Source organism: Lagenorhynchus albirostris, chromosome 9, assembly GCF_949774975.1.
Source record: "Lagenorhynchus albirostris chromosome 9, mLagAlb1.1, whole genome shotgun sequence".
Lineage (NCBI taxonomy): Eukaryota > Metazoa > Chordata > Mammalia > Artiodactyla > Delphinidae > Lagenorhynchus > Lagenorhynchus albirostris.
In genome coordinates this window covers 94,555,939-94,582,917 of record NC_083103.1, presented here as the reverse complement: position 1 = coordinate 94,582,917, position 26,979 = coordinate 94,555,939, and the positions used below count along the sequence as shown (strand labels likewise).

Below are 26,979 nucleotides of genomic sequence, written 5' to 3'. Positions count from 1 at the left end.
ATCAAATCCTTTTTTATTGTGTTGTAAGCAGGGGACAAAATTAGTAAAACAGCCTAAAATGCAAAGAAAAAAAAACCAACTAACTATTGATACTATAAGAAATAGTTATTGGCCTTCAGGAAGGGATAACTGCCCCACCATGTGTACAAAGTGAGGAAAGAACAAACCTGGCATATTTCCTCTGGGAGAAAAGCCCCACGAGACAAGAGAAATGGAACTGCTTCAAGTCTGCTGGATGCTGACGGAGCCTAGCTCTTTAAGAGCTGCCAGCTAAATGTGGAGTAGAGACTGTGTTTTCACAATTGAAATGCAGAATAAATGAGAGTATATAGAACAAAAGGGAGACTCCAAAGGGGAAGAGAGAGGAAGCGAATTTTAAATTTATATCGTCAGTTTGCTAGAAGTTTAAACAATTTGCTTCATGTGGGAAAGATTACAAATTCTTACTGGACTATTTGATTGTTATTGTAGGGGTTATTTTTAGAAAGACCTGTAAAATGTAAAATGAGGACAGAGGCATGAGGTGTTTGATCCCTGACAACAAACTGGACTTCTGAACTGAAGTGAACAGAATTTAGTGGAACCTTCAGAGACTGGCCTGGTGTTTTCTACCTAGGTTTTATTTGGAAATGATTCTGAAATTATGTCAACAATACTTTCCTTCTACAACTGGATCTAGCTGACATAAAATACTTTAGTCCCAATCTACGAGAAGTAGCAAAAAAAAAAAAAAAAAAAAGGAATTAGTTAAAAGTCGCTAACAAGTATGGCTCTACATTTAATGACCTACTCACTGCTTCAGGGTGCTCAAGGGGTGGGGCTGCTGTCTTCTCTCTACAGAGCTACTTACTGATATCCAATAGGAAAGAGCTTATCCTCACAGTCAGAGAGATCGTTCAGAATCCCTAAGCAGTCAATTGTCATGGAGCCTGAGTAAGAAAAGAAGAACCGATCAGAGGCAATCATGAGAAGGCCCACTTTCTAACTGAACACTAGGAAGTACCCCAGTGCCACAGCCAGCCTTCCCCGACAACCAAGGCCCATGTCATACCAATCATCATGTGGATATTTTCTGGTTCTAAGCCATTGAGAAACTTCCTTCTCAAGCTGATTCCTTCAAAGTCCACAAACACTCTTCTAAAAACTTCAAATCCATTCTCAGGAACCACCTTAAACGAAAAGCCAGGGTAGCTATTAGGCTATCCCTTTTACATACCATACTCATGATACTGACTCAGAGGGAAAGTGCAGAGCGTATCTCAAAATCACCCTTCTGTTTCACTAGCAGTGCCTCTGTTAGTGCTCCTAAGAGGAGGTGATTCTAGGAATACCTAGAATCACCTACTAGGAACACCTAGGAGGATGGTGAAATACAGTTTACCATCTTGCTATTTTCAGCCTCTTTTCCTAGAGAATTCAAGAAGCAGCTAAAGCTGTCTCACCTCGCCTTTGATCAAATCCCGATGTCGTTGGCAATATACTTTTTTATCATCCAGAAACACACAGTTCTTGGCTCGGGAACACATGAAATGATAGTTGCTGGTGCAGGATGTGAGGCAGCAACCCACAGTGGCTCCTGGCTTTTGGCAGAATTCACATCTCTAACAACCCAGAAAGAACAGAGTCCAAGTCAGACTTTCAGAAGTTTTAGCCATTTTCCATCTCCCCTAGAGAGTCACCCCATTCCGGCTTTCCCACAATTCATTTCGCTATTGCTAATCTGCTGAATTACAGAGAAGTGATATGAGCCATAAAACCTCCTCTACAAATCCTTTCTTTCCTATGGCCCATGCGGCCTATGATTATTAAATTTAAATATTACAATTTGATTTAGAACTTGAATCAAAACAGTTTTTTCTAGGATGCACAATTGATTTAGAGAAGATGAAACTTTTAAGATCGATGTTAAAAACATCATCTTGGTAGAAAGCTGTTATATCCGAAAGGACTCAGTTCTGGTAAGATTATACTAGTCAGAGACGTAACAGTTCTTAATTACTAGGCCTAACTGATGAATTTATGTGATTCAAAGATTTCCTTCAACTAGGCTATATGTTACTACCTCATTCTGTCACAGTCACAGTCTGGGCTCCTCTCCAGGGAAGACTTTTTATTTGTGCTCTCCGCACATTTTACTTATGTTTCTTACGCATGTGCTATTTTTTGTTTCTTCCTGATAATCCTTCATTTTCTCCCCCCATCAAAATATAGCTTTAAAAATTTTACTCCTCCATAGCCTTTTCTGATTACTCTAAGCTGCTACCAATCACCTACCACATCTTCGTGTGTGTATTCTGTGGGTTCATCCTATGGAGCCTCAGAGCGCTGATTCAACTGGAACCTCTGAGGTCATTTCGTCTAAATCACTTAATAAATTAATACCTTTCTTGGGCATCTGAATTATCTCCCCAACTGGGTCAGACTTTGTTTTCTATTTCTTTTGTACCCATCCTCCAAGGGTCAGACTAGCAATCTGCCTACAGGGTACACCAATATTTGCCGCTGGCTAACCATTCTGAAGGAGCTATGAGAAACACCAGCGAGGCAGCGTTTAGCCCCAGAAAGAACATCTGGAAACTGAGAGGGAGTCTCTTCCATAACATTCACCCACAGGTTCTTACCAGCTGCTTGCCCCTGATCACAGCCATATGCACATTCTTCAGTGATCCATCATCATCTTCAAACACTTCTGCTGACCACAAAGCGCAATTTACATGTGTCCATTCGTTTTGGCCAATGTACAGCAAACGGCCAGCATCCTATGAAACAAGAGATTTCCTTTTTTCTTTGAAGAATATAATGTCAAATAGGGTTTTCCTTGGTATTAGCTTTACCTCATTCAGGATAACTTCAGTAAATCAAGCCTAATTCTTTAACTTAGGGGTGCACACAAAAATCACAATTCAAAGTTTCTTTGTTTTCACTTCTCACCTTTTTCCATTACCTTTTCCACAGGCTGGAAATATTTTATAACCATAAAGGATTAAAGAACAAGCAATATGTGTTAGGTTTACAGAAGTGCCCACTGACTTCTTTAATACCATATTTCAAAGCCAGTTCTCTCAGCTTGCCTTAAAAACCTTTTTTTAAAAAAACTGTATGCTTACTATGTGCCAGGACCCAAATAAGGCTTTACATACATTATTTCCTTTAATCCTCATAACCATTCTGAGGTAAGATTATTATTATCCTCACTTTAAAAATGAAACTGAGGGTCAGAGAGGTTAAACTCTGCCAAGGTCAACAAGTAGGCGGCAAAGCACAGCAATGAATCCAGGCAAACCACCAGACCCGGGGACCTTAACCACACTGCTACCGACTACATGAAACACAAGCTATTTAATGCGCAACTTCTGTTTTATTCACTTTCATAGAATCTTTTTTTGAGGAACTGCCAATAGAAATTACAAGATATCAGCACGTTAATTTAAGGCAACTCATCTTTTAAATCAATTAAATCAGTTATAGAAAAATAACCCCCAAATGCCACAAACTAAGTGACAAATATTCACTGAATAAACGGCACTGGTCACCAAGTTTAGACACAAAGAGGTCATTATTGGCTAGTCTACTAAGCAGGACCCAGTGCACCAAGGTACTTACATTAGCACTGTCGTCACCGTACGTCAAACACAATGCACACTGTCTATTATCTTCTATGCCTGGGGGTGGGTTCAGTTCTGGACTGTCTTCTCGACTCCTATCAGTACCTTGGAACCCAGAAGACATACAGTTAAAATTGGCAATACTATGTCTGACATCCAGGAAAAAAGAAAACAATTCAGCTTAAATAGCCTAGAGCCTATGAAATCAACACTTTCAAAAAGTGTTCCAAGTTATGCTACCTTACTATCCATTACATTACTTGTATCAATTCTCTGTTAACATTCCAAGTGAAGCAAAAATAATGATTTTATTACATTTAAGGATCACCAGGAAATTTTTCCAATACGGAAGTACATTAAATTTAGAGTCACAAAGTCAATCATTTGCACCCAGAGAGAAATGGATAACAAGTCTTCATTTGGTGTCTTACTCAAAATTGGTGGTGTAGGAGGATGCAGAGGAGTTGGTGAGTCTGGCTCTCCAGGCCCTTTAGGTTTGGGAGCTGGAATGATTTTCTTCATTAAAGGAGGCTGCTCAGTGTGGCTGTTTTCCTCTCGCTCCTGCCACTGAGCATAATTATGGTCAAGTGAAGGTGGAAGCACTGCGTTTGGTAACATCCCACTGCTGGAAATAATTGATTCAACAAGTATTTATTGAACTCCTACAAGATACCCAGAACTGTACAAAACAGTCAAATTCTTGATATCATCAGGTCTCAGGCCTGGGCACAAGCCTTTCACAGACTGTAAGAACAAGTCACAGAATTCGAAAACTGCCTACACAGGACTTTATTATTTTTAAAAATATAATCCCGATATATTGTGACTCTTGGTCAAACATCTAGAAACAAATGATAACCTTATCAATGTGTCAAAAGGATTTACTGGAATAAAAATTTAAGGTTAAACATGGAGAATCAAGAACTGTTGAGAACTACTGAGCCTGTGCGTCTGGAGCCTGTGCTCCACAACGAGGCCGCCATAGTGAGAGGCCCGCTCACCTCGATTAAGAGTGGCCCCCACTTGCCGCAACTAGAGAAAGCCCTCGCACAGAAACGAAGACGCAACACAGCAAAAGTAAATTAATTAATTAATAAACTCCTAAATAAGATAGAACCCAGTTATAACTGGGCTATATATATAGTACATGTATTGTACATATGCCACAAGTTCCCTAAAACAACAAATACATAAATAAAGAAAAAAAGGGCAGCAGACTGCAATAAACATTAAGTGTTGTCTCTAAACCAGCAATAAAAAGGCATTTCAGGGCTTCCCTGGTGGCGCGGTGGTTTAGAATCCGTCTGCCAATGCAGGGGACACGGGTTCGATCCCTGGCCCAGGAAGATTCCACATGCTGCAGAGCAACTAAGCCCATGCACCGCAACTACTGAGCCTGCGCTCTAGAGCCCAAGTGCCACAACTACTGAAGCCTGCGCGCCTAGAGCCCGCGCTCTGCAGCAAGAGAAGCCATGACAATGAGAAGCCCGCGCACCACAATGAAGAGTAGCCCCCGCTCGTGCAACTAGTTGCTCATGCAACTAGAGAAAGCCCACACACAGCAACGAAGACCCAACACAGCCAAAAAACAAACAAATAAATAAATTAATTAATTTTTTTAAAAAAGGCATTTCAAATGATTAATCTTTAATATTAAAACCTAGTCTAAAAAAACCCCTCGATCTAAAAATATAAGAACGCTCAGATTTCTAGCTGATGAAGCGAAAAAAAGTAATACTGAATTTACTCACTTGCTTGATACTTTATTTGGCTCCCAAAACCTGGACTTTTTGACACTGAACCATGGAAAAACACGTTCCATTTGCTAACAGAAAAACAAACAAACAAAATGTAAGCATGTGACCATTCATTTGGAAAACACATAAAAACCAACAACTTCACACCAGCTTCTCTGTCAATATGAGGATGATTCAGGCCACCAAAGGAAAGATCCATCCACTCTGGAACCTCACTAATCTCCTCCCAAAGAATCAGAGGAACGAATTAAACGAAAAATGATTTATACACATGACAAAGCAAAACACAGATGAGAACAAGTCTGTTCTGTTCATGTGGTAACAACCCACGGATTAAGCATCAAAGACATGAAGTATTAATATCATTCACCCGAATAAAGAAGGACTTGACCATGCTGTTGGCTTTTTTAATCTCTGGCTGCCCTCCATCTGAGTTAATGGCTGCTTGAATGATCTTCACGATATCATCACTGAACTCCAACTGTATACAAAAACAAAGCATTAATTATTCATAGAACAGTGTGCTCTCAAAACCACTTCCTCTTCCCTCCTAAATCATCCAGCACAGAGAACCAATAGAAAACGGACACCCCATTTTAATACAGTGCAATTTCTCTTCAGTGGAGGCCTTTGGGATTCAGTTCATAATTAACTTGTGGCAGTCAAGACATGCCAGGCTAATAAGGTAAGAATGCAGATAAATTAGCTGTACCCTGGTAAGTTACCAAACAGGGCCACGATTTTTTACTTAGACTAAAATGAATAAACAACTGAATAGCAAACACGGACCATGAGATAACAGATGATCATTTCCTACACTTCCTTAAAATCATAAAATTAAAAGGCATCTATCTAGAAATGAACATCCATTATAAAAAGACATACTATTCAGATGCGATCTCAAAAGGGGCAAACCAATTAATTGCACATTAGTAATTTTCCATAAACAGTATTAATATAAAAATAATTTTAATATAAAGATAATTTTTGAAGAACTCAGGTGAAAGCCAAATAAAAAGACACTACCTTCCCTTTCATAACCCATCTTCCAAAACACAGAACTAAAATGACTCACATATTTTTAGGTATTTAAAACCACATGACATTTCTAAATACAATACAACCATCCTTTAATGCTAACACCCAGCCTCATCCCCCAAAAGACCCAAGGAAGCTAAACTGGAGCTGGAAATTTGGGTAGTTTGCTGTATAGACATACCACAGATGTGTAGTTCCCTTGGTCCATTTTCCTCTTGACTCCTTCCAGATCTAAAGGCTGCTGATCTTCCTGTTTGCTGACCTCAGTAAGCACTGGTGGATCAGGCCCTTCTGGGGAGCTGCGGGAAGGTATACTCTCCTCTGTCTCAGGATTTAAGTCCGGAGGTTTGGCAGCCTGTCGTCAGGAAAGATATGTTTCTTTTATCTAACACTGAAAATGAGGCACCTATGTAGATTCTACTAAAATGAATAAAGATGGTACTGAATGATGTGTATTATAAAACCTAAAGAACTTGAAAATAATCAGAGATTTCTCAAATACTAGAAAAGGAAAGTTAAAACGAGCTGGCTATCTAATAGCTTGGCTAGGATCACTGAGGAGCTTTGCTTGATAACTCCCAACCTAGTATGAAGAAACAGAAACTGTCCAATTCCTTTTGAGTAAGACACAGATACAGCTAATTTTCCTATTCAAAAAAACAGACTCTGTTAAAAGATAAAGCAGCAGCCTAGCTCTGAGTTAAAGCTATCCATGTGGTTCTTCCAACATTATACCTGTGTTCCCAATGACTACTTTATGTATATAGTTCATGACTTAAATGGACAAGAAGCAGAGATTTTCAATTTGTGTCCTGAGGAGCCCTGGAACTTTCCTGGAGCCGAAGGGTCTCTGGCCCCACTACCACCCTCGCAGATCAGGCCACCATCCTGCTCCCTCTTGCCTCGAGCACCACCACTGCCTCCTAACCACGGCTCCTGCCTGTAGGCTCAGTCCTCTCCAATCCTTCCTCTCACTCCACTCAGACTCATTTTTTTGTTCTTTTATTTTTTTCTAAGAAGCAACTCTGATCAGGTTACTCTTTTGGGTAAAGTCCTTCATTGGGCTCCCCATGGCCTTCAGAATACAAAGTCCAAATTTCATATTACAACAGCAAGACCTTTGAAAGAGATATGGCCCCTTCCTTCTTCTTACCCCAGAGAAGGGTTTTACTCTTGGTGCTAAAAATTTTCTTAATAGCCTAAGGCCAAAACAAGGAACTCTATAAAACTAAAGAAAGAGTGAGGCAAAAGAAAATAAACTGAAAAGCACACACACACAAAAACGCACACATCCCATGATTAGGCACAAACCACCACTTGGAATACAAAATGAGACATGGGCCTACCTGTCGGTAGCGTAGCAAGTGGCTGGTGGTCCGAGAGTTCAACAAGGCTGTCAGTACTTGCTTCAGAGAGATCTGGAGCTCTTTTTCAAGGGCCAGTCGCCACTCCGCAGGGTGCCGCTCAGTACAGTTCACACAAGTGTAGGCCACACTTTCCGGAAGATTAGACAGAATCTCATACATCTCATCTGGGAAAACAAAAACCTACAATGATGAAGTGCTCTGAAGAGTGGGAGACAGGGAAAAGAGAAAGCTATTCCACTGAACTTAATATCAAGCTGCATGTTAGAACAGTATTAAGACTCTCACACCCCTGAAGAACTCATATGTATTGATCTCGGAAGGGACGTTATTAACACTAACTCAGGATTTAGTCACTGGAGAATCAATAGGTTATGGTATCCACAAAGGACAGCGAATAAATATCTTAAAGAATGTGTTCAAGATAAATGAGCACAAATTTAACACAATGTTCTTATTTTAGAGACTAAAAAATAAATTTAAAAAGACTTCAAGTAACAACACTACCATAATTTTATGTTTATAGTACTTTGGGGGCTGTAAATGCAGCTGTACCAAGAAAGAAGGAAACTGTAATAAAAAGACTCCAACCTTCTGTACCTGAAAGATTCTCACATTTGGAATGGACCCATCGATCACATTTCCCACACTGCATCATCTTACTCTCGTAGTCATCATCATCATAACACTTATCACAGAGAGGGCAGAAGTTTCCTGAAAGCAAAGCAAAGTTTTCAGCAGAGCTTTGGTTCACATAACCAACGCCTCTAAAGTCCTTGACCCACATATGCCAATGTGATGTAAAATGCCAGCCACCATATTCTGCTTCTGAAACTACTTACAAATGCCAGCATGCACCTACCATGGAATGTTTACATATCTGTAAAGTGTTAAGATTATTCTGAGCTCTCAGGATATGCCACTAGTTCTCTTCTTTAGACCCATTTTTAAAGGTCATAAGGTAGATTTTATAGATAACGTAACAGAATGGAAGAGAGAACTTTCTCTCTTAAACATTCCAAAGAAATGTTTAAATTTTTAAAAAAGAGGAGAGGGTAATGGGAGTAAAAACACAGTTAATTTACACTTTTCCCTTATTCCTAGTGCTTTTACATTAGAGCTTAGAGCAGTGCTTCCTAAAATTCGGAAAAATAGACACCCTTCATCAATTTGTTTTATCCACGTATCACCTCTTATTATTTTTTTACTTAATAGACTTAACATTGATTTGCTTATTTTAAATAACTTCAATAGTGAACTTTATATCGTTATCATCCTAAGTCAGTTTAATGTATTGGCTATAATTTTTTTCTAGCACAACTATTAAGATCAAATCTTTGACTCAGTACCACCTAAAGTCATTTCTGAAACAATCAAATGGATATATACCTCACTTTGGGAAATACTGGTTTAGAGCATTTCTTTGTGGTGAGTTACTATAAAAAGTCTCCTTGATTCATCCCCCCAGAGATAACAAAACCTTCCTAGTTGCTCTAAGCCTCTGTGTAAGGAAAAGAGCAAGACCAGAAACTTAGGAAATTTGTCTAAATGGCATCCTGGACAAGAATGGTAAGACCTTTTCATTCCACTGCAGTGTCCAGTTCACCTCCCAAACACTAAGTACAACCTCTAAAAGTTGACAAAACTGGCTTTTCTGAGGTACCTTTAGCAAAGAGTTTGGCACAATCATGGCAGAGTGAGAAATCGTGAGACCACTGTGCATCCCACCCTTTGCCGGGAGTCGTGGATCCACAGCTCTTGCAGCGAACACACTTGGTACAGATCTGGAAGACATGAAAGAAATTCAATAGGAACTTCTTATTTTTAATATCTCTTCTTATTTAAGAAGGTCTCAAATGCAATCCATTTCTAGAGTTGACTTCTCTACTGGGACGGCTTTTCTTCCTCAAGCAGGATAGCCCTCTTACAGTTTGTGCACGCCTGACAGTCCCATGACAATTCTCTCTGAAACTGCCCATTGTGTGAGAAACTCACCCAAACTTTCTTTTTCTTTGTGGGTTTGGTGGGGTAATTTGGTCCCAGGCACTCAGGGTGATAGCTGTTTCGGCACTTATTACACTCCAGCAGCTGCTGTAAGAAAATAAGAAGGCAAAAAGGTGGGCATCACCTCACCTTCACTGGACACCTGTCACTTAGTACCCCATTTCATACTTATCTTCAAGTAAATACAGCACATCACTGTGACGGCTTAAATTTCCTCATAAATTATTTACTCTCAAGGCATAGGGATTTATGTCCTGCCAAAGGCACTCAGTGGTGAACATTCTGATAAAGGAGATTTGATTTATTTTGAGGATCTTATCCAATGCCACGTTTTCTGCTATACTCCCAAAATTAAATTAAAACACAACAATAGGCAATCGATTACACCCAGTTAAACAGTAAAAACAGGCTAAGCCAACAGAGGAAATACGTGCGTACGAAATCCTAGATTAAAAGGCAGAAATGGAGATACAGAGTAATACTGTAAGTGGCCCCATTACTCAGCGTCGTACCTTGGTGGCCTGGTGCTGCCTTCCACAAACATGACAGAACTTGCAGCGCCGACAACACCAGTTTTCCAGCTGGTCCTCCAGAGGGCGCTCGTGCTCCTCCAAACAAAACTTGTGGAAGGGCTCACAACAGACTTGGCAATACACAAACTAGGGTAAGAAGGGAACACAGAGGCGGTCAGATAGCACGTAGAAATATCAACCAAATCCTACCTGCTTACTTTGAGCTTTAGGAGTAGTGGTGTACATACTGTATTCAACATGTTCACTAAGCAATGACTATGTTAAAAAAGGAGAATACTGGGGAGTTTCAGGGGACTAAAGTAGTAATAATAGTAGAATTATAAAATAACTAAATAGATACAATCTAAGATTTCATAGAATGTGCTTAAGTGCCATAAAAGAGGTATCAACAAAGAGCTAAGGCAATGTAAAAGAGTGGGGTAAGGGGAAATAGGGATGGTTTTAAAGGCTCTCTATAATCTACTAAATGACTGTAAGCTCTGGTTTGTCCTTCCCATCTCTAATTTTAGAAATAAGTTATTTTCATACTGATAAAGAGATTTTCAGAAATTCAAATGAGTGTGACTCATAATTTTCTTCTGCCATAAAAAAATCAGTGGGACAACTGGTCAAAACTAAAGTCTACTTAAATAATTGTAATATATCAACGTTAATTTCCTGATTTTGTTAATTATATTGTGGTTATATAAGAGGATGTCCTTGGTTTTAGGAAATACACAGTATAAAATTTAGAGATAAAAAGGCATATGTCTGCAACTTGCTCTCAAATTTTAAGAAAAAAAAGTCTACATATAAAATGTGTGTACATATTTTATTTCTTATTTTGTACGATACATATACAAAGAGAAAAGGATAAAGCAAATTAAAAATATTAACGCTAAAGCAATTTTACTCCAATAAAAGAAAATATTGGGCTTCCCTAGTGGCGCAGTGGTTGAGAGTCCGCCTGCCGATGCAGGGGACACGGGTTCATGTCCCGGTCTGGGAAGATCCTACATGCCGCGGAGCGGCTAGGCCCGTGAGCCACGGCCGCTGAGCCTGTGCGTCCGGAGCCTGTGCTCCACAACAGGAGAGGCCACAACAGTGAGAGGCCCGCGTACCGCCAAAAAAAAAAAAATTAATGCTTGGGGAATCCAGGTAAATGGTGTATGGGAATTCTTTGTACCACTCTTGTAGCTTTTCTGTAAATCTGAAATCATGTCAACATAAAAAGTTTTAAAAAATTTGAATGGAGGGAAAATTCATCAAGCACTGGTTATGCTTTAGGAGTGCAATGTAGGCAGTGGGCTATTCATTTTCTAATTTCAGTTTTTAGGAATCCTGTGGGATTGCTGTCACAGCTACACAATTTAAATTAGAGCAATTATACTCTGGGAAAAAAAAAAAAAACCTGTTTTAACACAGAAGTTGAAGTACTGGTGTTACGAAAATAAGTTATTCCTGTGGGTAACATGTATATGGATGTAACGAAAGTTAAGATTATGTAGGAAAAGAGGTACAGTAGACCCCTAGCACTTATATAGACTGAACAGTCTCAGTTTCAATGCTATCTAAAGCAACTCCAGCACTTAGAACAATATATTGTTCGTAACAGGAACTAAGAAAATATTTCCTTAACGAATACCAGGCAAAAATTTTGCTAATGTAATGTAATGTAATTTATTTTTTAATGCCTTTATTTTATTTTATTAAATGTCTGAATCACTAAATTTTTTTAAAAAATACTGAACGTTTACAATGACAATTTTGCATTTCTCTGTATACTTTATCATATAATGATGTCATATATTTTCTAAATTTCTTAAATCTATATTTAAGATACAACCATATAATAAAAAACCCAAGGAAAACAAAACTTACACCTCCAAATTATTGTTTATCCCATTACTATTTAAGCTGCTAATTTTTGCCCATTAAAACTCCTTTTTTCTTCACATATTTAAAAATCCATATACTGGTATCATTTTCATTTAAAAAGTCACTCTTTAATATATAACTTTCAGCATACGGTTATTTGTGAATATAATTTTGCAGAAAAATTACTTTATGTCTGATAGTTTACTTTTGAAATTATTTAGAAAGCTTAAAGATGTAGAAGAAAAATAGCGTATCGGATTATATAATCTGCATACATAAAGGATTTGCATTGAACTAAATCACAGAGGCAGTTTTGGTGAACTCTTATTCAATATTGTCTGCACTTGCTAATGCGTAATTTAAAATAGCAAGTGGGCAGGACTGAATGTCTTAGTTAGTGAGTCTCAATGATTGCTCAACATCTGGATTACAACTTGGCTTTGGGTTTTCTTTATGACCTTAGAATACATATGTGACAAATAATAACCTAAGGAGGTATTCAGGAATTGAGAACTGTACGAATGACAAATTACTGCTTCCTAGTTAAAATTGTGCTACCTTTTTTTCCCCTTATGGTAAAGATGGCACATACTCACTGCAGGAAAACTCAAAAAGATAAAGAAAAAACAAAAGTCAACCACAATCCAACTACACTCTTAAGATTTTGGTGTAAATCCTTCAGAATTCTTTCTACATATATATTTCAAAAACATTTTTCCAAACCAAAATGGGATCATGCTTTTTACATACTATTTTGTGACCTGCTCTTTTAACTCAGTGATGTGTCATGGACATCTTTCCATGTCAATATGAATCTATATTATCATCTTTAGGACTTCATATGTGCCATTATACACATGTCCTATAATTACTTTAACCGAAGTACCAGCCCCTTATTGATGACTTTTCGGGTTGTCTCCAATTTTTTATTATCATAAATACTGAAATAAACCCTTCTGTTTATTATATATATACAAATATTTATACATATAGAAGGGTTTATTATATACATACATGTATACAAACATACATACACATATAATTTATCTAATTATATCCTCAAGATAAATGCCTGGAGTGCAATTGCTGGGTTAGAGGGTATACCCATTTTAAAGATAAATACATACTTCCAAACAATCTTCTCAGAAAGACTGTAACTAATTTAGACTTCCAGAAACAGAAAGTCTCCATTTCCACTTGATCCTTTTTATCATGCTTTAATTTACAGTGTTTGGTAATCGGAAGGCTTCACGCTCCCCTCCCACCATGTATTTACTTCTCGTTTTGTGAATTATATACTCCTGCCCTTAGACTATTTTTTTTACTGAGTGTTTTCCTTTTTCTTATTAATTGCTAAGAGCTCTTTATATACAAGGAAGTTTTGCTATTCAACATAAAACAACTATCAACAGCATATCTCTTTTTCTAGAAAAACATTATTTCTTCCATGTTTGGACATCTAGCAAAAAATCAGAACTCTACTAATGAGTGAATTTAAGAGATGAAACTATTAAACTTTTCACACTCAATAACTGCTACTCTGAAAAAAAAAACCTGCTACTCTAATAAAAAGCAGACTCCTTCCTGAAATTTCTAAAAAACTTCAAAGCATTGCATTTGCAGGTTTCAACAGGATATAGTGCCTGCTATATACCAACAAAACAGAATAGAATGATTTCTTTCATCACAGCAAAATAATCTATCAGTATGCTGTCTGGGGTACCAAGAAGCAGGATATCTTACCTCTACATGCCCACTACTGGCACAGAGAAAGCAAACCACCCTGGGTGTTATAGGAACAGAGGTCAAGATTCCTAAGCCCCCCATCTCCCACACATTTTCTGCTTCACAATCCTCCTGCGGAGAGAGAGGAAAAGATAATTTTGACAGTTTTACGACACAACGCTGCACTGAAAAAACGCTGCATTGAAAATAAGGACGAAAAGCATAAAATTAGAGTGACACCAGAATGTCGACAATATTTCATCTCAATGAGTTCAAAATAACTGCCGCTTTAAAAATTTTAAATCTCAGACACAAACTCTTAAAAGGCTCACCTGTTAACTACAATGCAAAGATTTACTGGGATTGAATTTCCCTTAGAGTTTTGCTGATTCAAGCGATCATCATGGTTTGATAATACCTATGTGAAAGAAGCACTTCCTCAGATACTGTTCTCATCTAAAAGCACTTTACAGCTCAGGATGGGCAGGACTGGCTCCGTGCCTCTGTACTTCAGTCAGTTCACAGACTGACCTGGTAACACCGACCGGAGTTCTCACACACCTGAACCCATCTATTAATGGCAGCTCTTCATTTGTCCGTCCCGCCCCCCGAATGAATTTCCTCTCTTTCAACACCTTTGGTAACATCATTTTCTCGATTTAAAGTCCACAACACTCAATATACTCCGTGGTCACTGAACACTTTTACCTTAAAGTCCACTCTGATCCTGTGGACTCCATCTGCTGGGACTTTTTGCTTTGAACTATTGCCATTGGAAAGAGTGCTGAGGATGTTCAAAGTGCCTGCATTCTCCTGCTTATTGACTGGAGGTGGTTTTTCCTATGGGGATAGAAGATGGATAAAGAACAAATCCACACCCTGCCTGCCTTCACTCTTGCAACAGATAATAATGCAAATGACAAATCTTAATAGATCTGGAAAACATGTTTCCAATATAAGTATCCTAGAGAAACAGACAAGTAATCTTCAGGAGAATTTTTTTTTTCCATTGAAGCATTTTATTGGCACGTATGTATTTATACCCCTAGAAAACACATCCCAGGCTTTTCCCTCCTGCGTGTCTTCATCTTGCTTCCTCGTGGTCCACGATGCCAGCTGAGGTTGTCAGTACAATCAAACCACACTGACCAGATGGGAGCAGGTTATTCTGCCTTTTTTCTAGATCTTGGAGTTGCACACATCAAATCTGGGGCTGATCACTCCACACTTGTGTAACCTGCCTATGAGATTCAAAACAATTTTCCCAGCTCTGTGATCGTCAATGATTTCAGATTTGCCAATGTAACCATGCTTCATCATCACAGTTTGAAACTGGATAGTAACTCTGGAACACGACTTAATAAGAACCTGGCATTTGTCTCTCTTTTCAGCATTGCTGATGCTCTCGAGAGCATCAGCCTGGACGTGCATGCACACCACTATGGGGGCACAGAAAGAACTGGAAAAGTCTTTAAGACCTCTCTCTCCACATAATAAAAATAGTGAGCGATTGTTATAGACAAATACTGCTAACGGACGTTGAGGGGGAAAAAAATTATACTCATCAGCCTGCAGCATAAGCATAAGCATGTGGGGCTACAAAGAAGGGGAAAACAACAACGGGAAAAAAAAGAAAAAAAGGGAAGTGAGCTAAAGCCTAAACCTGAAGTTTGCTAATTTTAAGAAATTCCACTGCCATCTACACAGAAGCAGAAATGCAGTTTCACTCAATCACGTAAATGTCAAGGATAAGGCTATTTCCCTACAGAATAGAACACATCTTTGACAAATGGCAGGGAAACAAATCTTTCCTCACCTTTTCTTTAGGCTTTTGTTTTACAGGAATACTGGGGCGAGGAGCCACTTTTTTCTGCTTGCTTTGCTCTGGACCTAAAGAATTCAAAATAAACTGCCGTCAGATGCCACTAAATTGACAGTTAATGCTAAATAGCAATGATGACTCTAGCACTGATTGGCCTGCAAAGAAAGGGGCATTAGAAAAAACAAAAAACCATTTAAACTCTAGGCTTTGAATAGGAAATTAAGACAGTATCTCCAACTTAACTGGTTTTTGCTTCTATTTCTTTATTATTATATAACAGTTAAAAGAGAGCTAATTGGAACTTCCCTGGTGGTCCAGTGGTTAATACTCCACGCTCCCAATGCAGAGGGCCCGGGTTTGATCCGTAGTCAGGGAACTAGATCCCGCATGCATGCCGCAACTAAAAGATCCCTTGGGCCACAACTAAGACCCGGCGCAGCCAAAAAAAAAATTAAATAAATATTTAAAAGAGAGCTAGTTTTCTTGTATCAAAGACTTAACAATATACATTTCAGGTTTCCAAATGCTGTTTAAGATGTCAGTGTCCTGTGCTGGTACTTCCGGTTCGGCAGCTCTTCCTGCTGTCCTCACTCACCTGACTCTGGAGGTGGAGGTTGCTTTTTCTTGGGCTCACTAGGAGTGGTCTTGGGGACTTCTTTTCTCGGTGGTGCTGTGCTGGGGGGCTGTAGGGGGATGGCTGGTGCCGGCTGGGAGACCTGCTTGCTGGACTTCCTGGAAGAGGGCGTGGCCACTTGTTTGGCCTCAGCTCCTGGGGTGGAGGCATTCCCTTCCTCACTCTTGTCCTCCGGAGGCTTCCGCGGAGGTGGCTCACTGCTGCTTTTCTTGGGGGCGGGATCCTCTCTTGCTGACGGGGTAGACTTCTGACTAGAGTCCGCCAAGCTCTTCACAACACTGCTCTCTTTGCTCTCTTTCTTTTCACTGGTCTTAGACTTTTTCTCTTTCTTCTTCACAGCTGGGGGTGGGGGGGAAATGCAAGATTATTTTTCTGTGAGAAAATTTTATTTAAAATATAAGTATAGGAATGTAACAATCTTAGTCTCAGTTTCCTACAGCTAAAGTTGACACTGGAAGACTCAAGAAAGTTAATGCCAAGTTGGCAAGTGAAACAGGTATACTCTTATTACTCTAGGAAATGAAATATAATGTAATTTTTTGTATGAATTAAAAGAAATTTTTCTTATGGAAATATTCAAACATACTCCAAGGTGAAGGGAAGAGTAAAATGAACACTCATGTACCTATCACCCAGCTTCAACAACCAACAGCTCCCTGGGAAACAGCAGTACTTGAAAAAAGGCTAGTATTCTCTTTACACTAGATGTACACAACTATATGACATTAAAGCAGGAAGCATTTGGGGGAAGATCTTTTGACAACACTACCTTTTGCTTGCTTCTGAAGGTAGGCTTTGGAAGGCATCCACTGTAGATTCTGACATTTTCTCATCCTAGAATAATAAGGGATACCATAAAGTAAACTTCATTTAGGAGAGAAGCAATTGAAGCACGTATTAATTCGTCTGCAAGAATCCGTGAAACCTTGGGCTTCCCTGGTGGCGCAGTGGTTAAGAACCCACCTGCCAATGCAGCGGACACACGTTAGAGCCCTGGTCCGGGAATATCCCACATGCCGCGGAGCAACTAAGCCCGAGCACCACAACTACTGAGCCCGTGCTCTAGAGCCCACAAGCCACAACTACTGAAGCCCGCGCGCCTAGAGCCTGTGCTCCTCAACAAGAGAAGCCACTGCAATGAGAAGCCCCTGCACCGTGACAGAGTAGCCCCCACTCACCACAACTAGAGAATGCCTGCGCGCAGCAACAAAGACCCAACGCAGCCAAAAATAAATAAATTAATTAATTTAAAAAAATAAAAAAAGAATCCATGAACCTTTACTCAGGTTCATTTTGAGAGTTGAAAAAAGGACTGCTCATTATTTAAATTCAAGCCTTTAAATCCTTTGATCAGCAATTTCACCTACCTTGAGGATCTAAAAGGAGCAAATATCAAATTATTTTTGAAATGGGACTCAAATGTCTTGCAACCCAGTACTGACTAGTGCCACACACAAAACGATCAGTCGTTATTTCTCGCAGTCAAATCAGTTCTGCTCCCTTATGAGATTATTATTCATATAGTAATCTGAATACAAAATGGACTAAAATTACCCGAGTCCTTTGTCTGCCACTACAATGCTACAGGTCTATCTCAGGGCTTTGAGAGATATTTCTATCCTCAGTTTATTGAAACTCAAAACTTAATTTGAAGTTTAATATTGAACTGAATCCACTGCAACCCCTAAATTTAGTGCCATTTTATCTTGCTATCATGTACATTTTTTTGCTGTTCTGTGAATTGTCTCACTTCTTTCCACTAATGGGACTGAGACAAGATTCTTGCTTAAGGCCAGACTAAACCAAAGCACAGAACTTCTCTGTCTCCTAGAAACTGTCTCCCCTTAAGTAAGTAATGCAGCATTTCTCCCAATTATGTTTTATATAAATCACTTTCATGTTATTCGTTCATTCAGCAAACATCTACGGATAATATCCATTCCTGGTGCCAGGCACTTGATGAGATACTCAACCACCAAAATTTATTTATGCAATTCTCTTGATCCACTTTAAACAAATTATCCCAGAGAGTAGAAAGTGCATCCACAAACTGACTAGAAAAAGGGAAAAAAGGTAGAGTAAGCAAAACTTCCAGGGAATTCCCTGGCGGTCCAGTGGTTAGGACTCGGCGCTTTCACTGCCGTGGCCCGGGTTCGATTCCTGGTTGGGGAACTAAGATTCCGCAAGTAGCGTGCGGGGTGGGGGAAGACTTTCATAGGCATGAAAATATGCTGAGAGTTAGCGAGTGGAGAGACTTATATCACCAATATTTCCTGAATGCCATAAAGATAAAGGTAATTTCAGTTGACCTCATAAATAGCAGGCCTAAACTCATTGGTGATTAAGTAGAAACCCTCCAGAGTTGCACTGATATGGCAGCTCTAGACACACGTGGCTATGTGAATTCAAAATTACAGGGAGTTCCTCAGTCACACCAACCATGTTTCAGGTGCTAAACAGCCATACGGCTAACGGCTACCACACCGACCTGAGCAGATACAGAACATTCACAGCGCTGCACCTGAGGATTTCTGATTTAAGCACAGCCCAAACCCAGCACAGCCCAAAATCCAAGCGTACAACTCATCTTGCAACTTGAGGTGACTTGGTACAACCACACTGGGCATTCGGGCGCATTTTCTCTGTGACAAGCGGGACAGTGGCTGAGACCAGCCCCCCAGAGAGACGCGCACTCACTTGCAGCACTGCTTCTTTATGTTGCGGCCACCAAACTTGGGCTTGTCCAAGCAGTTAGTGCACACACCACAGTCCTCAGGCACCTGGCAGCCGGGACACTGTCCACACCGCCTTGACCGCCGTCCCTTCTTTACTGGAGGTTCCTGCGGCGCCTTGTTTCTGGTGACGGGTTTAATTGGTTTGATGGGCGGAGCAAGAGGTTCGGCGTCTTCTGAGCCAGCAATCGATGACTTGTCTGTTAAAGAAATGTGGCATTAGCTCTGACAGAGTATCTGGCTCCTTCCTGGGAGCAGAGGGGAGATTCTCAAAATCTACTGATGTTAGTATATACATTCAAACGTTGTTTTAATTGAAACTCCAAAAATCAAACTCATTACAATAAAAATATTCATATGCAGAACAGAGAGCCTGTTTTAAATAATTAAATGTTTAAAAATGCCTATAACTTGCAGTTTGATGAAAGCAGAAATCCAAACAATGAAAACAAAATACAGTGTAACCGAAAGTCAAGAACATGAATTGAGGGAGTTCCCTGGTGACCTAGTTGTTAGGATTTGGCACTTTCACTGCAGGGGCCCGGGTTCGATCCCTGGTTGGGGAACATCCTGAAAGCCACGCAGCGTGGCCAAAATACAAAAAATAATTAATTAATGTTTTTAAAAAAAGAAAATATGATTACAAAAAAGAAAGTAAAGAAAGCATTAAAAAAAAAAAGAATATGAATTGAATGCTTCTGAAGACTCTCTAAACCTCTAAATTTCATCTGAGCAGTCACCCATGAGAACGTGCCTCACAGACCTGAAACCACAGGGCCCCCAGCTGCTGTGCTCTGAAATCCAGGGGTACAGAGGCCACAATTACCACAGAGGTTGCTCTCAGGCAGTGACAAGCATGGCAGGGATACTAGGGTAGGCCTGTTCCAGGGAGACACGAGACTCCTCTGACAGTCAATGTTTGCTCAAGGGCTCCCTGACAGCCTTGCCGAGCTTTCTCACACTGCACGGCATCCAGGAAGATTCTGCCCAGCCTTCCTTCCCACTCTCCTTCACTAGGGTCAGACTTACAGAGCAGTCTGACAGCTCTCCCAGCCCTTCCTGACTCCCTCCCCATTTTCTCTCTCAGGCATTTCCTCTAATAACACCCTTACACATTTAATCCCCCCGCCCTCCGCCATCTGGTTTTTGGAGGACCCAGCCTAACATATAATGCTATGAAGAGCCTACTGGGCACTCCCAGGATGATCAGCAAACAAACCCAGTGTCTGCTCAGACCTCAAGGTTGACATCCCCGACCTACCATCATTTCCCATGGAAGACAAAATCTTTTCTCGTTCTTCCCAAGGTAAGGCACTCAGGGTGGGCATGTCATCAGGAAACACAGCTCGTTTTCGGCCAAGGGCAACAGCAGCTCTTCTGCAGACGTGTTTAATCCGGGGTCCTCGCACAGAGGTCTCCGATGAGTCACTTTCTTGACCCTGAGAAGGAGGCAAGCCAAAAACAAACAATAACAACCATATGCGTTGAAAATATAATTGAATGAAGCCAAGGTATAGTTGATTAACTTATAGATTCAACACATACAACTCTAGTTATTCCCAGCTGATAGGCCATATCAATATATAGAAATCACCTACTTCTAAAATTGGCAGAAAAGGATTCTAATCAAAAAACAGAAATCAGCTAAGCTTCTATTCCCAATTATACTACTTCTTTAAAATTTTCCTCAAAAAAAAAATCAAGCTGCCAGTCTGCATTATCAAGAAGCTCATTCTCGTGTAAACTGGGCTTATCGAGCCACAGACTATTTCTTGTATTTCCCTGATCAACAGAGAAGTAGGGGGAAATAACCTATACATGGAAGTATAAAAGGCCACGGCTCCAAACAGAAATGTCTCACACTTTGAAGAGCCACGGCTCCTACCACTAGGAGGTTAACCAAAAACATCCAAAATGGTGTCGGAAATAAGTCTCATCATATTCCTGCTAGACCTCTCAACTGGCAGAATTACTAAATGTAAATGTGGCCCTACGCTGAATAACATTAAAACCTAAGTTTGTGGTCATCTTAACCTAACTTGACATGTTGGTATAAACACGCATCTACTACATGACGATGTTTAAAAACAATCTAAAGATTGGCAGGTTTTCTCAGAAAAGACCAGTGCCTAGCTCGCTTTGTTAATTAAAAAAAAGAAAAAAAAAAAGCTCTTCTTTACAAAAATCTGTTTGTCATCATCTTAACTAACTGAATTGTACAGCTTTTCTGTATCACAACTTGAGGCTAAGTGCTTCTCATATGTATTCTGCAGATACCTATTTTCTATTGGTCTGATCACTCACAGCTCAGAGGAAGAGATTCCCCCCGTCCCTGTTTCCTATAGGAAACAACAGTAAAACAATCTGACTGCAAAAATGCATCTTCAAAATTAAGTCACAGATTCCATTACACCAAACCCATTAAGTACAAAACAACTCAGCGTTCAGGGTAATGTGGCCCCACGTACCTTTCAGTCTTGGTTCACCGCTTTCCTACACGTACCAGTCCAGCTATCCCCGTTCCTCAAGTATGCTTTATACTTTTCTATCTCTACCCTACACTGTTTCCTCTCCTTAAAAATTTCTCCCCTATCATTTTCTACCTATCAAAATCCTACCCGTCCGTAAAGGACCACTGCGAATGCCACCATCTTTTCCTGATTCCCATACCTGGATCTAACTGAAACACTCAGCCTAAAACTTGCTCCTAGACGGGGCTCGAGAAACTGTTGATTTTAATGGGCAAGATGGAAAAGAGTACCTGTGCTTTGGGCTGGTCAGTTTGTTTAAGACTCTTACTCTTCTCAATCTTGCAGAGCTGGGCTTTGGCCTTTTTTAGGAGGCTGGCAACCCTCTTGTCAGTCATTGGAAGCTTGTCTGCCTGAGCCAACATGGAGCCTATGGAGGAAGTGGAATGTTTAACAGTGCTAGATGAAGGAGTGGAAAGGCAGAGGGTTTTCTCCTTCTCCAGGGATGGGGCAGTTGGGCCGAGGTCCAAGTTGGTTTTTTCCAGATTTCCTCTCCCTTTCTTTATAAGTATTTTGGTTTTGACAGCTGTTGTATCCCCAAGAGTCACAGAAGCAATATCAGTCCCAGAATCAAGTGATGAAGACTTCTTCCGCCCGGTTGCTTTTTTGGCAGAAGATGAAGTGGCCACATCTTCACCAACAACCTTCTCTTTGGAAACCCTACCCACAGGATACAAAGCAGAGCTACTCTGAATTTCTGATCCCTTTTTCCTTTTCTCTTTCCTGGACTCCCGCTTATTCTCTTTCTCTCTCTCCCGGTCTCTCTCTCTACTCTTGTCCTTCTCCACGCTCTTGTCAGCATCTCGCTCTTTGGACAGCTCCTCAGGGGCTTTGTCTTTATTTCTCCCTCTCTCAGTCTGAGAGCCTGGGGTAAACCAAGGGAAGAGAGGAGTGGGACTACTGGACGAAAATGGCTCTGCCGGAGCACTAGTCTGCTTCCTTGGTCTCTGGTTTTTCTCTGCAGATTCCCCAGACTGAGTCAGGGAGTGAGAAGGAAAAGTAAAAGTTGGGTTTAAGGCACTAGTGGCAAGAGGACTAACAGAAATGCTTAACGAGGAAGAGACAGAAGACGGTGGGGTGAGAGGTGACAGCTCAGAAGTGCTAAGCCTTCCACTTCTTGTCCTCATGGAGTGAGAAGGAGATCTTGGTTCCGATCGAATAGGGCTAAACACTTTTCTTTTCCTTTTCCTGTTAGATACTCCTGAAGAAGATGTTCCAGCAGAAGTTCGATTACTAGGCAAGGTTACAGACTCAAATATCCTAGAGTGAGCCTCACTTGGAGTAAATCGTGGAGCTCTCAGAAGAGGGCTCCTTTTGTGCATATCAAACCTTGTTCCAGAATGGAGTGGCGAAAACAATCGGGCTGAAGCAGCAGTACCAGATGTAGAAAACCCGGACGCGAAGCCGACATCCTCAGGAGTCAGTGGAGGGGGGCGGAAATTATCAAATATTGGTTTGCGAATAAGACCTTCTTTGGCATACTTTGCTGAGGAAAAGTACTGTGGCTCTGACCTAGAGTGCTTTAAAGAAGTCCACCTAAATGTCGGTTCTCGCAAAATAGATTTTCGCTTCCCTTGCATGGGAGCGGCAGAAGTAGGCAAAAATGGTGATGCTAAAGGGATGGTTGGAGGCATGAGCCAAGGTGTGTGGTCAGAGATACTGGAGGCTGGCTGCAGCGGGGGCGGTGGAGTAAGCAGGGGTGGAGGTGGCGAGGAAGAGGTCTGCTGCTGGGGGGCACTTTGTAGGGTGGACAACTTTTTCGTCGTTCTAGATCCAAAACTTCTCTCTGACACTGAATACCTTCTGCTTCTCCTGTCATTACTATCGTTTTCTGGGGACTGGGAAATAGGCAGTGGAGTGTGAACTTCGGGGGTATCGCTCCGCTCTTCAGGAAGTACCTGAATCTCCTCAGAGGCCTGAGAATCTGTGGAGGTATCAACACTGGGGCTACTGGACCGGGAGGAGTCTGAAGACATCTGAGAGGAGTGCTGAGAAGCTGCACTTGATTTTTCGGAAGATCCACAGGACGTGGCACTGAATCTACTATTCGGTGTAGACTCTAGTCGGGCAATTTTAATTGGAGGGTCATAATCCTCATCCTCTATGAACCGCCGAGGAGTTTTAATGATCCTCGAGGAGATGGCACTGACAACAGGCATAATGAACTGTCGGATGTTTTTGACCTGTGTCTTCACCTTTCTTCCTTGCAGCTGAGCTGCTTCTTTCTCAATTTTCTTTTGAGCCCCCTTTTTTGCCCTCTGCAAGAGCTGCTTAGCAATTGTTGCATCTGTCCTTTTAGAAGAAGGAATAATCCTAACCGGCTTAATCCTTCGAGGGCTTTGTCTGACTACTGTCTTATCTTCTTTTGTGAGTGGAGGTGTTCCTTCCTTGTCTTTCCGGACCTTCTGGGGCTTTTCCAGTTCAGAGTTAATGAGGAGACCTGAAGGGGTCTTTATCCTTTCTGTTGATGGAGGCCTTCCTCGCCGGCGTACAATCTGTACCCCCTTCCTTCCTATTTGAAGCTTCCCTGTCTTAAACTTTGACTTGAGAGGAGAGAGTTTACCTGCTCTTAATTTTTTAATCTTTGTGGCTTGCTGAAATGTAGCAGAAGGTGTTCGTTTCATTTTCTTCAGGCTATCTTCTTTGTTTCCCTTTGGTAACTCTGAAATGTCCTTTCCATGCGTTATTTTGAGTTTTACTCCAGGGAAGGTGGGAGGTCTTCCTCTCTTCTTTTCTATACTTTTAGAATCTTTCTTCTTGATCTTATCTCCAGATTTGGTCTCTGATTTATTTAGAGGGGAGAACACAGATGGGTCTGAGAGGAGAGCTGAATTTCGGTCAGAGCCACTTCTAGGTCTCCCGCGAGGTTTTCGAGGACTAGTTTTAACTGTGTATAGAAATTAAACAATGAAGAGCATATATTTAGCTTTGTAGTTTAGGTCTTAACTAAGCTGAATATAATTTAGCACAAGCCATTCTGTACTGAACTCTACCTGGGTCTAATCAGTCAATAAAACATCTTAATTGTGCTTAGTTTCTTTTCACCAAAAACCTGCCTCAAAGAAATCAAGTAAATAACATTCTACCTAAAAGAACACTTAACTACCTTTTTGATAGAAAAACTAAGATAATAAGAGGTTTTCAACTGAGCAATTAATATATAAAACTAATTTTCCTACAACTTTGGGTGAACAAGAAGGTTTTTTCTGAATTAAAAAAAGGTGTGTTTTAAAAAAATCTGTATGAGCTTTTCCATATCGTAGCCACCAAGAGTTAATATCTGAGAACACATTTATAGTAAGTCATCCCATTTTTTAAACTCAGAATTTTGGCTTTAATAAATCTGAACAAGGTGCTCTTCAGTCAACAACATACCAACTCCTATAGGCTACAATAATATACCAACTCCTATAGGCAGCTCAGCTCCCTATATTTTCAATCTGCTTTGCCAAAGTAAGTTTAAAAAGTTTCACTGGGGCTTCCCTGGTGGCGCAGTGGTTGAGAGTCCGCCTGCCGATGCAGGGGACGCGGGTTCGTGCCCCGGTCCGGGAAGATCCCACATGCCGTGGAGCGGCTGGGCCCGTGAGCCATGGCCGCTGAGCCTGCGCGTCCGGAGCCTGTGCTCCGCAACGGGAGAGGCCACAACAGTGAGAGGCCCACGTACCGAAAAAAAAAAAAAAAAGTTTCACTGAAAAGAAAAACATTCATTCATGAGACATCAGAATAAGATCACTGAACTCAGTGGTAGGTGAACTAATCAGTGAAATGACATGAGATGTCCATTAATCTATTCCCCTACCTACAGGTTCTTGAACTAGTTAGTCTCAAATTACAAAAAAGATTTAACCATAATTGATGTCAAGAGCAAACTGACAATTTAAATCAGATTTCTTCTATTCTAAATAAAAGGAATTTGCCAACTTATAAATCAGCTCAATTTGCTGCTTATCAAGAGACTTCAGAAAAACCACTGTTTTCTAAAATTCTCTTTTTTTGTTTTTGTTTTTCTTTTTTGGCCATGCTGCACAGCTTGTGGGATCTCAGTTCCCTGACCGGGGATTGAACCCAGGCCCCAGCACTGAAAGCAGTGAAAGCCTGGAATCCTAACCACTAGACCACCTGGGAACTCCCTAAAATTCTTTGTATAGTCTGTACTTTCTTTTCTTTTTAAAGATGTATTCTTTGTTATTGAAGTATAATTGACATACAATACATATTAGTTCCAGGTGTACAACATAGTGATTTGATTTATATACACCACAGCTTGATCACCACATATAGTCTGTACTTTCTAAATGTATTATGAGTTGCCTCCTCTATCATATCATCTCTTCTCTCGTGACTTTTCAGTGCTTTATATGACTCAACATTCTTCTGAGATTAAAACCTCCCCTAAGAGGCACCAGAAGAGATTTATGCCATTATGATGAACATTTTAGACTATGGAACCAGCTTTCTAACAGAACAGAAATCAACAAAGGTCTTATTGTTGAGCTTTCTAAATATAAATGCTTTCCTCACCAATTAACTTGAAACCTCTCTTAATAGATTAAGATTCACAAATCTGTTCTCAATATATACTAATTACAACGAAAGTAATGGACTAGAAGACAGCAGAGAAACAGTTTCATTTCTTAATAAAGTATACACAGATGGTTTAAAAAAACAAACAAAAAACAACATTTAAGGTACACTGACAGCCAAGAAACAAACTTGAGGAAACCATCAAGAAAGGGTTGTGAATTAACAAAATAAACTCCTACCCAGAAGTACATCACAAGATTCCTTACAATCTTGGTAGACTTGAAGCTGGCTACTCATAGGTCTTTATTAATTCTGAAAACCTCTTCTATCCATCTTTTAAAAAAAGCTCTTGGTAGACAGGGAGAAAAAGCAGAATAGAGAAGAGTCCTGCTCTGCTAACTTCCATAATCCACAACACATTCAAAGAACTCACAAATCAGTCAGAAGTAAACTGCTCATCATGTCTTTTCTGGGCCTCATTTTATTATCTATAAATGAAGGGTTAGACCAGACAATCTCTAACATCACCTGATACGAAGTTTTAAGACTTCATCACATCTTAAAGAGAATATTGCTACTGTCTAAATGGCACAGATACTGGAATACTACTGGCTAAGTCCTCTCAACTAGAATGGCAATACCACCACCACTTGGGAAAGGAAAAATTGTCAACTTATGTGTTTGAGTTAGATTACTATATAATATATGATGACTCAAATGAAATGCAAATGCTAACAAACATCACAAACTATGTCAAGGACCAAAAGCACAGCTAACAACATCATATTTAACTAGACTGTCTATGCACATAAAATCAAAGACAACCATACAAGAAGTCAGAATGGCAGCGCAGATG

General features: G+C 40.3%; 1 protein-coding gene and 1 pseudogene across 2 annotated transcripts in view; both read right to left on the bottom strand.

Annotated features, from left to right (window-relative positions):
* The window catches only part of KMT2A (lysine methyltransferase 2A), a 75,251-nt gene that overhangs the window by 21,553 nt on the left and 26,719 nt on the right, over positions 1–26,979 (bottom strand). For both annotated transcript variants that reach the window (XM_060160484.1, XM_060160485.1), the window contains 22 exons: positions 21,833–24,486; positions 20,333–20,510; positions 19,037–19,271; positions 17,109–17,173; positions 16,301–16,678; positions 15,700–15,773; positions 14,592–14,723; positions 13,902–14,015; positions 10,281–10,427; positions 9,760–9,855; positions 9,428–9,548; positions 8,365–8,478; positions 7,747–7,931; positions 6,582–6,755; positions 5,733–5,843; positions 5,357–5,430; positions 4,037–4,230; positions 3,604–3,710; positions 2,622–2,759; positions 1,443–1,601; positions 1,052–1,169; positions 851–929 (listed from right to left, as the gene is read on the bottom strand). In XM_060160484.1, the coding sequence (XP_060016467.1) occupies positions 851–929; positions 1,052–1,169; positions 1,443–1,601; positions 2,622–2,759; positions 3,604–3,710; positions 4,037–4,230; positions 5,357–5,430; positions 5,733–5,843; positions 6,582–6,755; positions 7,747–7,931; positions 8,365–8,478; positions 9,428–9,548; positions 9,760–9,855; positions 10,281–10,427; positions 13,902–14,015; positions 14,592–14,723; positions 15,700–15,773; positions 16,301–16,678; positions 17,109–17,173; positions 19,037–19,271; positions 20,333–20,510; positions 21,833–24,486 (5,647 nt within the window). The remainder of the gene's footprint in view (positions 1–850; positions 930–1,051; positions 1,170–1,442; positions 1,602–2,621; positions 2,760–3,603; positions 3,711–4,036; positions 4,231–5,356; positions 5,431–5,732; positions 5,844–6,581; positions 6,756–7,746; positions 7,932–8,364; positions 8,479–9,427; positions 9,549–9,759; positions 9,856–10,280; positions 10,428–13,901; positions 14,016–14,591; positions 14,724–15,699; positions 15,774–16,300; positions 16,679–17,108; positions 17,174–19,036; positions 19,272–20,332; positions 20,511–21,832; positions 24,487–26,979) is intronic.
* On the bottom strand, positions 14,911–15,653 carry LOC132526354 (small ribosomal subunit protein uS8-like; annotated as a pseudogene).